The sequence below is a fragment of the Bufo bufo genome, chromosome 4 (assembly GCF_905171765.1).
Source record: "Bufo bufo chromosome 4, aBufBuf1.1, whole genome shotgun sequence".
Lineage (NCBI taxonomy): Eukaryota > Metazoa > Chordata > Amphibia > Anura > Bufonidae > Bufo > Bufo bufo.
In genome coordinates, this window is record NC_053392.1 from 592,429,798 (window position 1) to 592,444,423 (window position 14,626).

At 43.9% G+C, this 14,626-nt stretch overlaps 1 protein-coding gene across 3 annotated transcripts in view; it reads left to right on the forward strand.

The window, feature by feature from the left end:
- Positions 1-14,626, forward strand: part of MARK1 (microtubule affinity regulating kinase 1) — a 132,219-nt gene that overhangs the window by 57,520 nt on the left and 60,073 nt on the right. For all 3 annotated transcript variants that reach the window (XR_005778542.1, XM_040430459.1, XM_040430460.1), the window contains exons 2-3: positions 9,311-9,514; positions 11,460-11,513. Coding sequence is in view for 2 of the 3 variants with exons in the window: in XM_040430459.1 (XP_040286393.1) it covers positions 9,311-9,514; positions 11,460-11,513 (258 nt within the window). In the remaining variant the exon portion in view is untranslated. The remainder of the gene's footprint in view (positions 1-9,310; positions 9,515-11,459; positions 11,514-14,626) is intronic.

Sequence of the window (14,626 nt, forward strand, 5' to 3'; positions counted from 1 at the left end):
TTTATACAAAGTTGGCATTTGACCAAGATATTTATCTCACCCAGCATGGGTATATGTAAAATGACACCCCAAAACACATTCCTCAACTTCTCCTGAGTACGTAGATACCAGATGTGTGACACTTTTTTGCAGCCTAGGTGGGCAAAGGGGCCCACATTCCAAAGAGCACCTTTCGGATTTCACTGGTCATTTTTTACAGAATTTGATTTCAAACTCCTTACCACACATTTGGGCCCCTAGAATGCCAGGGCAGTATAACTACCCCACAAGTGACCCCATTTTGGAAAGAGACCCCAAGGTATTTCGTGATGGGCATAGTGAGTTCATAGAAGTTTTTATTTTTTGTCACAAGTTAGTGGAATATGAGACTTTGTAGGAAAAAATAAAAAATAAAAAAAAATCATCATTTTCCGCTAACTTGTGACAAAAAAGTTCTATGAACTCACTATGCCCATCAGCGAATACCTTAGGGTGTGTACTTTCCGAAATGGGGTCATTTGTGGGGTGTTTGTACTGTCTGGGCATTGTAGAACCTCAGGAAACATGACAGGTGCTCAGAAAGTCAGAGCTGCTTCAAAAAGCGGAAATTCACATTTTTGTACCATAGTTTGTAAACGCTATAACTTTTACCCAAACCATTTTTTTTTTACCCAAACATTTTTTTTTTATCAAAGACATGTAGAACTATAAATTTAGAGCAAAATTTCTATATGGATCTTGTTTTTTTTGCAAAATTTTACAACTGAAAGTGAAAAATGTCATTTTTTTGCAAAAAAATCGTTAAATTTCGATTAATAACAAAAAATGTCAGCAGCAATGAAATACCACCAAATGAAAGCTCTATTAGTGAGAAGAAAAGGAGGTAAAATTCATTTGGGTGGTAAGTTGCATGACCGAGCAATAAACGGTGAAAGTAGTGTAGTGCCGATTTGTAAAAAAGGGCCTGGTCTTTAGGGGGGTATAAACCTGTGGTCCTTAAGTGGTTAAATAAAATAAAAAAAGTACACGTATTAGGTATCGCCACGTCCATAAGAACCTGCTGTATAAAAGTATCACATGACCTAACCCCTCAGGTGAACACCGTAAAAATAAAAAATAAAAAAGTGTGTCAAAAAAGCTATTTTTTGTCACCTTACATCACAAAAAGTGTAATACCAAGCGATCAAAAAGTCATATGCCCCCTAAAATAGTACCAATCTAACCGTCATCTCATACCCAAAAAAATGAACCCCTACATAAGACAGTCGCCCAAAAATAAAATAAAAACTATGGCTCTCAGAATATGGAGACAATAAAAAAAATAAAAAATAAAAATGCTTTATTATGTAAAACTGAAACAAACAACCAAAAAAAGTTATATTTGGTATTGTCGCGTCCGTAACAACCTGCTCTTTAAAAATACCACATGAGCTAAACTGTCAGATGAACATTGTAAATAACAAAAAATAAAAACTGTGCCAAGACAGCTATTTTTTTGTTACCTTGCCTCACAAAAAGTGTAATATAGAGCAACCAAAAATTATATGTACCCTAAAATAATACCAACAAAACTGCCACCTTATCCCGTAGTTTCCAAAATGGGGTAATTTTTTGGGAGTTTCTACCCTAGCGGTGCATCAGGGGTTCTTCAAATGTGACATGGCAATTTAAAATTATCCCAGTGAAATTTGCCCTTCAAAAACCATATGGCATTCCTTTCCTTCTGCGCCCTGCCGTGTGCCCATACATCAGTTTACAACCACATATGGGGTGTTTCTGTAAACTACAGAATCGGGGCAATAAATTTTGAGTTTTGTTTGGCTGTTAACCCTTGCTTTGTTACTGGTAAAAATGGATTAAAATGTAAAATCTGCCAAAAAAGTGAAATTCTGAAATTTCATCTACATTTTGCTTTAACCACCTCAGCCCCCAGTGCTTAAACACCCTGAAAGACCAGGCCACTTTTTACACTTCTGACCTACACTACTTTCACCATTTATTGCTCGGTCATGCAACTTACCACCCAAATGAATTTTACCTCCTTTTCTTCTCACTGATAGAGCTTTCATTTGGTGGTATTTCATTGCTGCTGACATTTTTACTTTTTTTGTTATTAATCGAAATTTAACGATTTTTTTGCAAAAAAATGACATTTTTCACTTTCAGTTGTAAAATTTTGCAAAAAAAAACGACATCCATATAGAAATTTTGCTCTAAATTTATAGTTCTACATGTCTTTGATAAAAAAAAAATGTTTGGGTAAAAAAAAAATGGTTTGGGTAAAAGTTATAGCGTTTACAAACTATGGTACAAAAATGTGAATTTCCGCTTTTTGAAGCAGCTCTGACTTTCTGAGCACCTGTCATGTTTCCTGAGGTTCTACAATGCCCAGACAGTACAAACACCCCACAAATGACCCCATTTCTGAAAGTACACACCCTAAGGTATTCGCTGATGGGCATAGTGAGTTCATAGAACTTTTTATTTTTTGTCACAAGTTAGCGGAAAATGATGATTTTTTTTTTTTTTTTTTTTTTTCTTACAAAGTCTCATATTCCACTAACTTGTGACAAAAAATAAAAAGTTCTATGAACTCACTATGCCCATCAGCGAATACCTTGGGGTCTCTTCTTTCCAAAATGGGGTCACTTGTGGGGTAGTTATACTGCCCTGGCATTCTAGGGGCCCAAATGTGTGGTAAAGAGTTTGAAATCAAATTCAGTAAAAAATGACGAGTGAAATCCGAAAGGTGCTCTTTGGAATATGGGCCCCTTTGCCCACCTAGGCTGCAAAAAAGTGTCACACATCTGGTATCCCCGTACTCAGGAGAAGTTGAGGAATGTGTTTTGGGGTGTCTTTTTACATATACCCATGCTGGGTGAGATAAATATCTTGGTCAAATGACAACTTTGTATAAAAAAATGGGAAAAGTTGTCTTTTGCCAAGATATTTCTCTCACCCAGCATGGGTATATATAAAATGACACCCCAAAACACATTCCCCACCTTCTCCTGAGTACGGAGATACCAGATGTGTGACACTTTTTTGCAGCCTAGGTGGGCAAAGGGGCCCATATTCCAAAGAGCACCTTTCGGATTTCACTCGTCATTTTTTACAGAATTTGATTTCTAACTCCTTACCACACATTTGGGCCCCTAGAATGCCAGGGCAGTATAACTACCCCACAAGTGACCCCATTTTGGAAAGAAGACACCCCAAGCTATTCCGTGAGGGGCATGGCGAGTTCCTAGAATTTTTTATTTTTTGTCACAAGTTAGTGGAAAATGATGATTTTTTTTTTTTTTTTTTTTTTTCATACAAAGTCTCATATTCCACTAACTTGTGACAAAAAATAAAAACTTCCATGAACTCACTATGCCCATCAGCGAATACCTTGGGGTCTCTTCTTTCCAAAATGGGGTCACTTGTGGGGTAGTTATACTGCCCTGGCATTCTAGGGGCCCAAATGTGTGGTAAGGAGTTTGAAATCAAATTCAGTAAAAAATGACGAGTGAAATCCGAAAGGTGCTCTTTGGAATATGGGCCCCTTTGCCCACCTAGGCTGCAAAAAAGTGTCACACATGTGGTATTGCCGTACTCAGGAGAAGTTGAGGAATGTGTTTTGGGGTGTCTTTTTACATATACCCATGCTGGGTGAGATAAATATCTTGGTCAAATGACAACTTTGTATAAAAAAATGGGAAAAGTTGTCTTTTGCCAAGATATTTCTCTCACCCAGCATGGGTATATATAAAATGACACCCCAAAACACATTCCCCACCTTCTCCTGAGTACGGAGATACCAGATGTGTGACACTTTTTTGCAGCCTAGGTGGGCAAAGGGGCCCATATTCCAAAGAGCACCTTTTGGATTTCACAGGTCATTTTTTACTGAATTTGATTTCAAACTCCTTACCACACATTTGGGCCCCTAGAATGCCAGGGCAGTATAACTACCCCACAAGTGACCCCATTTTGGAAAGAAGAGACCCCAAGGTATTCGCTGATGGGCATAGTGAGTTCATGGAAATTTTTTTTTTTTGTCACAAGTTAGTGGAATAGGAGACTTTGTATGAAAAAAAAAAAAAAAAAAAAAAATCATCATTTTCCACTAACTTGTGACAAAAAATAAAAAATTCTAGGAACTTGCCATGCCCCTCACGGAATACCTTGGGGTGTCTTCTTTCCAAAATGGGGTCACTTGTGGGGCAGTTATACTGCCCTGGCATTTTCCAGGGGCCCTAATGTCTGGTAAGTAGGTAAATGACCTGTGAAATCTGAAAGGTGCTCTTTGGAATGTGGGCCCCTTTGCCCAGCTAGGCTGCAAAAAAGTGTCACACATCTGGTATCTCCGTACTCAGGAGAAGGTAAGGAATGTGTTTTGGGGTGTCATTTTACATATACCCATGCTGGGTGAGAGAAATATCTTGGCAAAAGACAACTTTTCCCATTTTTTTTATACAAAGTTGGCATTTGACCAAGATATTTATCTCACCCAGCATGGGTATATGTAAAATGACACCCCAAAACATATTCCCCAACTTCTGCTGAATACGGAGATACCACATGTGTGACACTTTTTTGCAGCCTAGGTGGGCAAAGGGGCCCAAATTCCTTTTAGGAGGGCATTTTTAGACATTTGGATACCAGACTTCTTCTCACGCTTTGGGGCCCCTAAAATGCCAGGGCAGTATAAATACCCCACATGTGACCCTATTTTGGAAAGAAGACACCCCAAGGTATTCAATGAGGGGCATGGCGAGTTCATTGAAAAAAAAAAATTTTGGCACAAGTTAGCGGAAATTGATTTTTTGGATTTTGTTCTCACAAAGTCTCCCTTTCCGCTAACTTGGGACAAAAATTTCAATCTTTCATGGACTCAATATGCCCCTCAGCAAATACCTTGGGGTGTCTTCTTTCCAAAATGGTGTTATTTGTGGGGTGTTTGTACTGCCCTGGCATTTGAGGGTCTCCGCAATCATTACATGTATGCCCAGCATTAGGAGTTTCTGCTATTCTCCTTATATTGAGCATACGGGTAATGAGATTTTTTTTTCCCGTTCAGCCTCTGGGCTGAAAGAAAAAAATGAACGGCACAGATTTCTTCATTCGCATCGATCAATGTGGATGAAAAAATCTCTGCCAAAAAAAGAAAAAGGAGGGGAAAGGCGTCTGCCAGGACATAGGAGCTCCGCCCAACATCCATACCCACTTCAGCTCGTATGCCCTGGCAAACCAGATTTCTCCATTCACATCAATCGATGTGGATGAATAAATCATTGCCGGGATTTTTTTTTTTATATATACAAAGTGTTTGCCAAAGTATATGAACACCGCCACCTCCTCAGCTCATATGCCTCGGCAAACATATCTTTTACTGCAGAGGAGAAATCTCGTCTTGCAGCGCCGCATACACCGACTTGCGTGTAATCTGACAGCAGCACAATGCTTCTGTCCGAATGCACATCAGTGCTGCAGCTGGTCGATCGGTTGGTCCACCTGGAAGGTAAAAAAAACAAAACAAAAAAGAAAAAACCAGGCCGCAAAGCAATAACTTTATTAACTTTAGAACAGAACATATTAACTTTTTTAAACTTTTTTAACTTTTTTACTTACCGGTAATTTTTTTTTTGTTTAGTTTTTTTTACCTTTATAGAACAAACCTCTCCTTCCCCATGGGACAATGTGCAAAGCGCAAATCGCCCAAAGATGTGGCGAAGTACGTTATGCACTTTATCCCAGGTGAAAGGAGAGGTTTGCAGCAGCTGAGAGTAAAAGGGCCCTAATAGCCCTGTGTGCCTGTCCTGTGAGATGCAATCCCTATGCTAGGTGTACCTGTGTGTGGTACTTCCGGAAACACTCTCCATAGCATAGGGCAGGGTGGTCAGCACAGTCAGGACAGAAATAGCGGGTGTCACGCCTTATTCCACTCCTGCTACAGACACGACATCTTTTTCGGGGTGACGGTTGGGTTGAGGTACCAGGAACGACACTGGGGAAATGTCGCTCGTGTAGACGGCTAACTACACTGGGGGATGGGGCCACGGAACCTCCTGGGTAAAGGAGGTTCTCGATGATCTCTTCCTGGAATTTGAGGAAAGATCGTGTTCTCCCAGCCTTACTGTAGAGAACAAAACTATTGTACAGCGCCAATTGAATTAAATATACAGACACCTTCTTATACCAGCGTCTGGTTCTGCGGGAAACTAAATACGGAGACAACATCTGGTCATTGAAGTCCACCCCTCCCATGAGCGCATTATAGTCGTGGACACAGAGGGGCTTTTCAATGACACGGGTTGCTCGCTCAATTTGGATTGTCGTGTCTGCGTGAATGGAGGAGAGCATGTAAACGTCACGCTTGTCTCTCCATTTCACCGCGAGCAGTTCTTCGTTACACAAGGCAGCCCTCTGCCCCCTTGCAAGACGGGTGGTTACAAGCCGTTGGGGGAAGCCCACGCGACTAGTTCGCGCGGTGCCACAGGCGCAAATCCGTTCTAGAAACAAATGCCTAAAGAGGGCCACACTTGTGTAGAAATTGTCCACATAAAGATGGTACCCCTTGCCGAATAAGGGTGACACCAAGTCCCAGACTGTCTTCCCACTGCTCCCCAGGTAGTCAGGGCAACCGACCGGCTCCAGGGTCTGATCTTTTCCCTCATAGACACGAAATTTGTGGGTATAGCCTGTGGCCCTTTCACAGAGCTTATACAATTTGACCCCATACCGGGCACGCTTGCTTGGGATGTACTGTTTGAAGCCAAGGCGCCCGGTAAAATGTATTAGGGACTCGTCTACGCAGATGTTTTGCTCGGGGGTATACAAATCTGCAAATTTCTGGTTGAAATGGTCTATGAGGGGCCGAATTTTGTGGAGCCGGTCAAAAGCTGGGTGGCCTCTGGGACGGGAGGTGGTGTTGTCGCTAAAATGCAGGAAACGGAGGATGGCCTCAAATCGTGCCCTGGACATAGCAGCAGAGAACATGGGCATGTGATGAATCGGGTGCGTTGACCAATATGACCGCAATTCATGCTTTTTTGTCAGGCCCATGTTGAGGAGAAGGCCCAAAAAAATTTTAATTTCGGAAACTTGGACTGGTTTCCACCGGAAAGGCTGGGCATAAAAGCTTCCCGGGTTGGCGGATATAAATTGTGTGGCATACTGGTTGGTCTCTGCCACGACTAAGTCCAAGAGCTCCGCAGTCAAGAACAGCTCAAAAAATCCCAGGGCCGAACCGATTTGAGCCGTCTCAACCCGAACTCCAGACTGGGCGGTGAAAGGGGGAACTACAGGTGCGGCTGAAGTTGGTGACTGCCAATCAGGGTTTGCCAGCACCTCAGGGATTCTAGGGGCTCTACGGGCCTGTCTTTGCGGTGGCTGCGACGGGGTAACTAGTGCACGTGCCACCGTACCAGCTTCAACTGCCCTTCTGGTGCTCGCCACGTCACCATGTTGTACGGCAGTGCTGGTACTAGGTCCAGGGAGGGCTGCGCTGCTGGTGTATGCCTCACCACGTGATCCGGCAGCGACAGCCCCACTCTGCTGCTCTTGAAGCGGATCCTGCATAACCTGTGGTCTAGCGACATGGGGCCGGGTACGCCTGGTGCTGCCAGGGACCTCCACCTCCTCGTCCGAACTTTGGGTCAGAGAGCCACTGCTTTCCACAGGTTCATATTCTGACCCGCTAGATTCATCAGATGAGGGTTCCCACTCCTCATCCGACTGGGTCAGAATCCTGTAGGCCTCTTCAGAAGAATACCCCCTGTTTGACATTTTGGACTACTAAATTTAGGGGTATTCCCTGAGACTACCCAAGAAAAAAAGCAAGCCTGTCTTACAAAGGGGAGGCTAGCGAAGTACCGGAGGCCGCTGCGGTTGATAAAAAATATCAAAACTGATTTTTTTATCGCCGCAGTGCGTGTAAAATGAATGTGCAGTGATCAAAAAATATATATTTTTTGTCACTGCGGTGGGGCGGGCGTGGGTGAACGCACGTGTGGGCGACCGATCAGGCCTGATCGGGCAAACACTGCGTTTTGGGTGGAGGGCGAACTAAAGTGACACTAATACTATTATAGATCTGACCGTGATCAGTTTTGATCACTTACAGATACTATAAAAGTACAAATGCTGATTAGCGATACGCTATTCAGCGAATAAAAGTGACTGCGGTGCGGTGGGGTGGGCGCTAACTGACGCTAACTACCTAACCAAGGGGCCTAAACTATCCCTAAAACCTAACAGCCAATACTAGTGAAAAAAAAAAAGTGACAGTTTACACTGATCACTTTTTTTCCTTTCACTGGTGATTGACAGGGGCGATCAAAGGGGTGATCAAAGGGTTAATTGGGGTGCAGGGGGGTGATCAGGGGCTACAGTGAAGTGTTGGTGCTACTCACAGTTCAGTCTGCTCCTGTGCTGGATCCAACCGACGAAAAGGACCAGCACAGGAGCAGAGAAGCCATATAACAGATCATATTTACTAATATGATCTGTTATATGGCTTGTGATTGGATTTTTTAAAAATCGCCAGCCTGCCAGCCAATGATCGTTGCTGGCAGGCTGGTGACTAACTTGTTCTTTAACTTTTGCCGGCCCGCGATGCGCATGCGCGGGCCGGCTTGGAGCGAAATCTCGCGTCTCGCGAGATGACGCGTATATGCGTGACTGTGCGCAGCGCTGCCACCTCCGGAACGCGAATCTGCGTTAGGCGGTCCGGAGGTGGTTAATTCTTGTGGAACACCTAAAGGGTTAACAAAGTTTGTAAAAATCGGTTTTGAATACCTTGAGGGTTGTAGTTTCTAAAATGGGGTCATTTTGGGTGGTTTCTGTTATGTAAGCCTCACAAAGTGACTCCAGACCTGAACTGGTCCTTTAAAAAGTGAAAAATTTCTAAATTTGCCTCTAAACTTCTAAGCCTCCTGACGTCCCAAAAAAAGACACAAAATGGTCCAAACATGAAGTAGACATGGGAAATGTAAAGTAATAACTATTTTAGGAGGTATCACTATCTGTTTTAAAAGAAGAGAAATTTAATTTTTCCAAATGTTTGGTAAATTTGGTATTTTTTTTATAAATAAAAATGAAATATTTTGACTCAAATTTACCAGTGTCATGAAGTACAATATGTGATGGGAAAACACTCTCAGAATGGCCTGAATAAGTAAAAGCGTTTTAAAGTTATCACCACATAAAGTGACACTGGTCAGATTTGCAAAAAATGGCCTGGTGAAATATGGCAGGGTCCTGAAGGGGTTAATACGTTGTCAGTCTCATCTCCAGATACTTATACTTGTTAATGATACTGACAACTCTCCATCTTTCCTTGCAGCACACATCCCTGGATGGATACCAGGAACCGCAAGTCCCTCCCACCAAGTCCAGCAGTAGACAAAGCCTCCCGCGATGTCGCAACTCCATAGCGTCCACCACCGACGAGCAACCGCACATCGGAAACTACCGTCTGCTAAAGACCATCGGCAAAGGAAACTTTGCCAAAGTGAAACTGGCCAGACATGTCCTGACTGGGCGAGAGGTGAGTGTGAATAACGTGGGACCCCGGGGCAGAGGGACAGCATTCAGTCCTCACATAGATTTCCTCTCATTGTTTGGTTCACCTTGGACGGCCGAAAGGAGTCAAGCAAAGTCCGGTGGCTGTGAACGAGATAGGACGGGGCAGCCGGCCAATGCCCCATTCATGGCCTATTGTTGTCTGCACAGTGCTGTGTATTAAAGGGGTTCTTCTGCTGTGTAGCCTGTGCTCAGCCAAGTCAGCCCCGCAACAGATGAAGCTGATGGACGGCTGTCCCTGACTGTAATCCATTTCTTTGCCTTGATTTCCTCGGCCCATGCAAGTCACATTGTGGAAAAGCTTCAGGAAGGGGACATTTGTACATTTTAGTGGACCTGTCGCCTCTCCTGACCTGTCTGTTTTAGTAAATACTTGTATTCCCCATGAAATAACAGTGCTGGAACATAATTTCTCAGAATTTTGAATTGTGCCCTCCCTCTGTTATACCACCTAGAAATGTAGGAATAAACTAGCTCCAGGGTTTTACCGTTCCCATTTTCAATAGCTTGTTTCCCGATGGGAGAGTGTGTAGCGACGCATCCTTTCCAATAGCATGGCAGAGGAATGGTAACACCCAGTTGTCCATTTAATCGTTTTTCCACGGGGAATAACAGAGGGATGGAATCCTGAAGAGTCCTAAGCAATGGCGCCCAGTGTTGTCTTTTATAGGGAATACAAGTATTTAGCAAAACATACATCTCACCTCAGCTGATTGGACCTCAGTCCAGATTCCTCATTTCTCTCTGTTCAAGAGCAAAAAAGGTTTCATAACTTAAAAAGGTTTTACAGTAATGATTACATTTTATCAAATGCCCGCAGTCTGCCTCCTAAAACAGAAGATTTATACTTAAGCCGCTCCAGGCATTCCAGCCTGCCCTTCTCTGTGTCCATGTTCCGGTCCCCGTACATCTGGCTCTGCGTGGGCGTGGCAACATACACTGTTCCAGCCAATGACTGGCTTCAGAGGTGACTTGCTTGTGGCCACATTACCACTGTAGCCAGTCATTGGCTGGAGCGGTGAATGTGACCATGTCTATGCAGAGCCAGAATGGGGACAAGAAGATGGAGACAGTGCAGAGGACTGGAGTGACGTGAAGCAGGTAAGTATAAATCTTCTGTTTCAGGAGGCATGTAATTATCACCTGAGAACCCCTTTAAAACATCTGGTGGGTCTGCATATAACTCTGCAAGGACTTTCTTGAACTTCTGTTCCGAGACCGTGTAGTTGCAGGAATGGGGAGGTGCTTGTCACCTGGACTCCCCATAGAGAAGATAGAGATGGTTTAATACAGTCCCAGCCCTCCCTATCACTGTATACACAGGCCATGATGCTTCATGCTCTGGTCCCAATGATCTGTGATCACTTGGTAGCTGCATGAGCTGCAGGACTTTAGCAGACCCAGATCAGCTGTGCAGCGAGGCTCCAGAGACTGTATCCCCCTGTCAGTCCCAGTAGCAGAAGAAATGAGCAAAAAAAACATGTTATGTTAAATGCCCCCCAAAGGTCCTGTAGGACCTTTATGGGGGGTACAGCCTGTACAATTCAATACAAATAAAGCAAGCTAAAATAAAGATTAAGAGAACTACACCTCTAACCCTCACTGCAGCTTCTAGCCCCGCACCCAGGGACAATGAGCCATATATTCTATAACAAAACGAATGTAACAGAAAAGGGACAGAATAAAAAAAAAATATTTTAGTTTCACCGTGTGCTATTAAAAATGTGAAAACCACTCATTAATAAAAAGTGACATAAAAAAGATTTGTGCATCACCATAAAAAGATCCAAAAATATTTTGAATACCCAAACAACAAAAAAATTATTGCTTACAAACCTGCATATACTAAAAACAATAGAAAATGTGTCTGGTTAAAGCTATGAATCTAAAAATCTTCTTTTTCTGTGCAGGTGGCAGTGAAAATAATTGACAAGACTCAGCTAAATCCTACCAGTCTACAAAAGGTAAGATTCCTATTTTCCTAATACTTTGCCTGCTCTAAAAGGACTGCCCGGGCTACAGATCCTAAAAAACCCATCCTTTGGATACATCACCAGTATCAGGTCGGTGGGGGTCTGACATCTGACACCCCCACCAATCAGTGGTTTGGGGCAGCCACAGAGCTGGAAACTATATAGTGTATTAAAGGGGTTAAACCCGGACATACCCATTTTTTCACCCAGGGAGCCCCACTAAGATGAACATCGGAGCATTTCATAGGCATTTTCAGGAGATCTGGTGACGTACTGGTCTCTCCTTAGGGCTGCCAGGTGGAGGCTTCCGCCCAGCAGTGAGCCTGGTGACGTCACCGGCACTGATGGGCGGCTAGGGCAGCGTCACCCCATTCAACTGGGAGCTGAGCTGATTACGCCGGCCCCTGAAACTACACATAGTATATAGAGTTTTCTGCTTCCACTCCATACACTATATAGTGTCCAGCACCATGGCTGCCCCAAACCGTTAATCGTGGGGGTGTCAGGTGTCGGGCCCCAAGTGATCTAATATTAATGACCTATCCATAGAATATATCTTTGTATGGAATAGCGTAGTAGACTGCTCTCTTCCATACAGTTGAAAAAATGGTATACCAGTGTGTTCTGGCAAAAAGCAGGTGTCATGTGAATGTGGCCCTATGGCTAAATGATTACTGGGACCCCCACAATTGCTGGAATGGGGGTCCCATGAGCCTTACCCATATGACCAGGATGAGGAGGAGCAGTGGTCCAGTATGTGTACTGCTTCTCCATTCAGACTCTATGGGACTGATGGAAACAGCTGAACGATTGAGGAGGAACGGGGACTGGTAATGGTGTTTTACTAGGACATAACATTGCATTATGGTCAGGCCTCTTCCACACGAACGTTGTGCCTCCGTTCCGTGCATTGGGTCCGTGATCCGTCCACTCCGCAAAAAAATAGAGCAAGTTCTATTTTTTGCGGAGCGGAGGCACGGACAGAAGCACTCCGTAGTGCTTCCGTGGGGTTCCGATCCATGCTTCCGTTACGCATCTCCGTGATGCGGAGCGCACGCGGGCCTGTGCCCGTGTATTGCGGACCCGCCGTATGTGGGCCGCAATACGGCCACGGGCACACTATGTTCGTATGCAAGAGGCCTCAGTGGAGGTCCAACCTCTACGACTCCTTCTAATCCTGTGTATGAAGGGACTGTAGCATTGATTGAGCACTGCATCCTTTCCCAGCTTTGGGTGTGCAGGTATCTGCTGCCGGTCGCATTTGTTTGAATGGGGCTATGCTGCAGTACCTTACACAGCTGAAGGGACTGGGGTGCCGCTCTTCGGGAAAAAATAACAAAGAGGGCGAAGGCTGTCAACTAGCGGTAGGGCCTCTTCATTCTCATGATTATACTACTAGGGGTAGTCCAGCAGTGTCATGTGCTGTGTGATGTCTGATTTTCAGTTTTTACATCAATCATAGAATAACCCTTTTAAAGGGTTCTCCTCTTCAGTGTTCGATGAGCTGATAATAATGGAGGGGTCCTGTAGGTAGGCCTCCCCATGACCACCTGGTGCGTGCTCATTTTCCTTGCAGGAGCACTGCAGGATACATTTGTATTACATGGCACCCATTGATATGATCAAGACTGTCCAGAAGGAGGGTTGCCCTTTTCAGCGTCTTTCGACTCTTGATAATAGAACGAGGTCCCAGCAGGTAACCCTTTCCACACCCTATAGTGGCCCAATTCTCAATAGAACTTTTAGTTTCTTTTTAAAAAATCTGATTAATAGGACTCCGAGAAAAGTATAGTTTACGTGCTCCCTTGCCCAAGTATTCTGAGACAGAACGGTTTCTATTGATCTGATGCCTGATAATCCAATTGAAAACCTTGTGCTTGGCTCTGCACTGTCACCTCGGCGATGAGAAAAGCAACTTTGTGACAGTAATGTTCTGTAATCTGACATCTCACTCTGCACTATTAATCAGATTTTTCTAAAAATCTTTTTTTAACAACTATATTGTAAGTGAAGTACATTGCTACCCCTTTTTTGACATTTTCTATTTTAGCACGCGCATTAGGGCCTATTCGTGATCTACGATGTTGTCATGTACCCACAGAAGCAATCCATTTAGTTTTTTTGTCCTTTCCCCTCGAAGTTGGCACGCATACCAGGCCCAGTTGGTGTTGTTACGTTTCATGCTGAGAAACAGCACTTCAGGCGGGATTAGAGCGTGGGGCGGTTGATTCATCAAACCGTTTAATATAACTCACCGCTCGATGAATCAGCTGGTTTAACAACTTGGCTTGAAGTGATATTTTCTTTGGGTCTATAAATAACGCTAAGGACTGTCGACCACTCGCTGAACACTGAGCCGAGTATAAATGTAAATCAATTTATTTATAGAATGATCAGTAATTTTGCACTAAAAACTTTTCTTTTATTTGCCTGTTATGGAACCTTTACATCTCAAAATATAGAACACAGACCAACCCTCTAATATCACAAGCTGCTTTGCTCAACTATTTAGGATGGAGAATCCTTTATGGGCCGGAGCTCATAAAGTAGGGCCATCACTCTGTGAAGAGTATTTACTGTCACGTCAGGTAGGGAACAGTTCAGACCTCCACCCACGCTACTGTCCCTACCTACTTGGATGATCAGCCCTAAACGCTGGCCCCCAACTGGGTGACTGTCCCTGACTAAGTGTGCAGGACTTACTTAGGGGAGACAAAATGGAAATCAGACAGGCCGACTCTAAACCAGAGAATACCATCAGAACCAAGGAAGAAATAAATGCAGTGTAATATGCCAAGCAGGGTCGGGTCAGAAGTCCAGTTTTCCACATGAAACACAAACTATGGGCCGTAGCTATTTTTGTCATTCACAAAACTTGGTTACCGGCCGTGTGCGTTTCGCATTTTGAGGATCGATACATCCTGCCCTCTGTTAGGACTGCCTATTCTTGTCTGCAAAACGGACAAGAACGGACATGTTCTATTTTTTTTTTTTGCGGGTCCGCAGAACTGACATACGGATGTGGAGAGCACACGGTGTGCTGTCTGCATCTTTTGCAGCCCCATTTAAATGAATTGGTCTGCATCCATAGCGCAAAATATGCG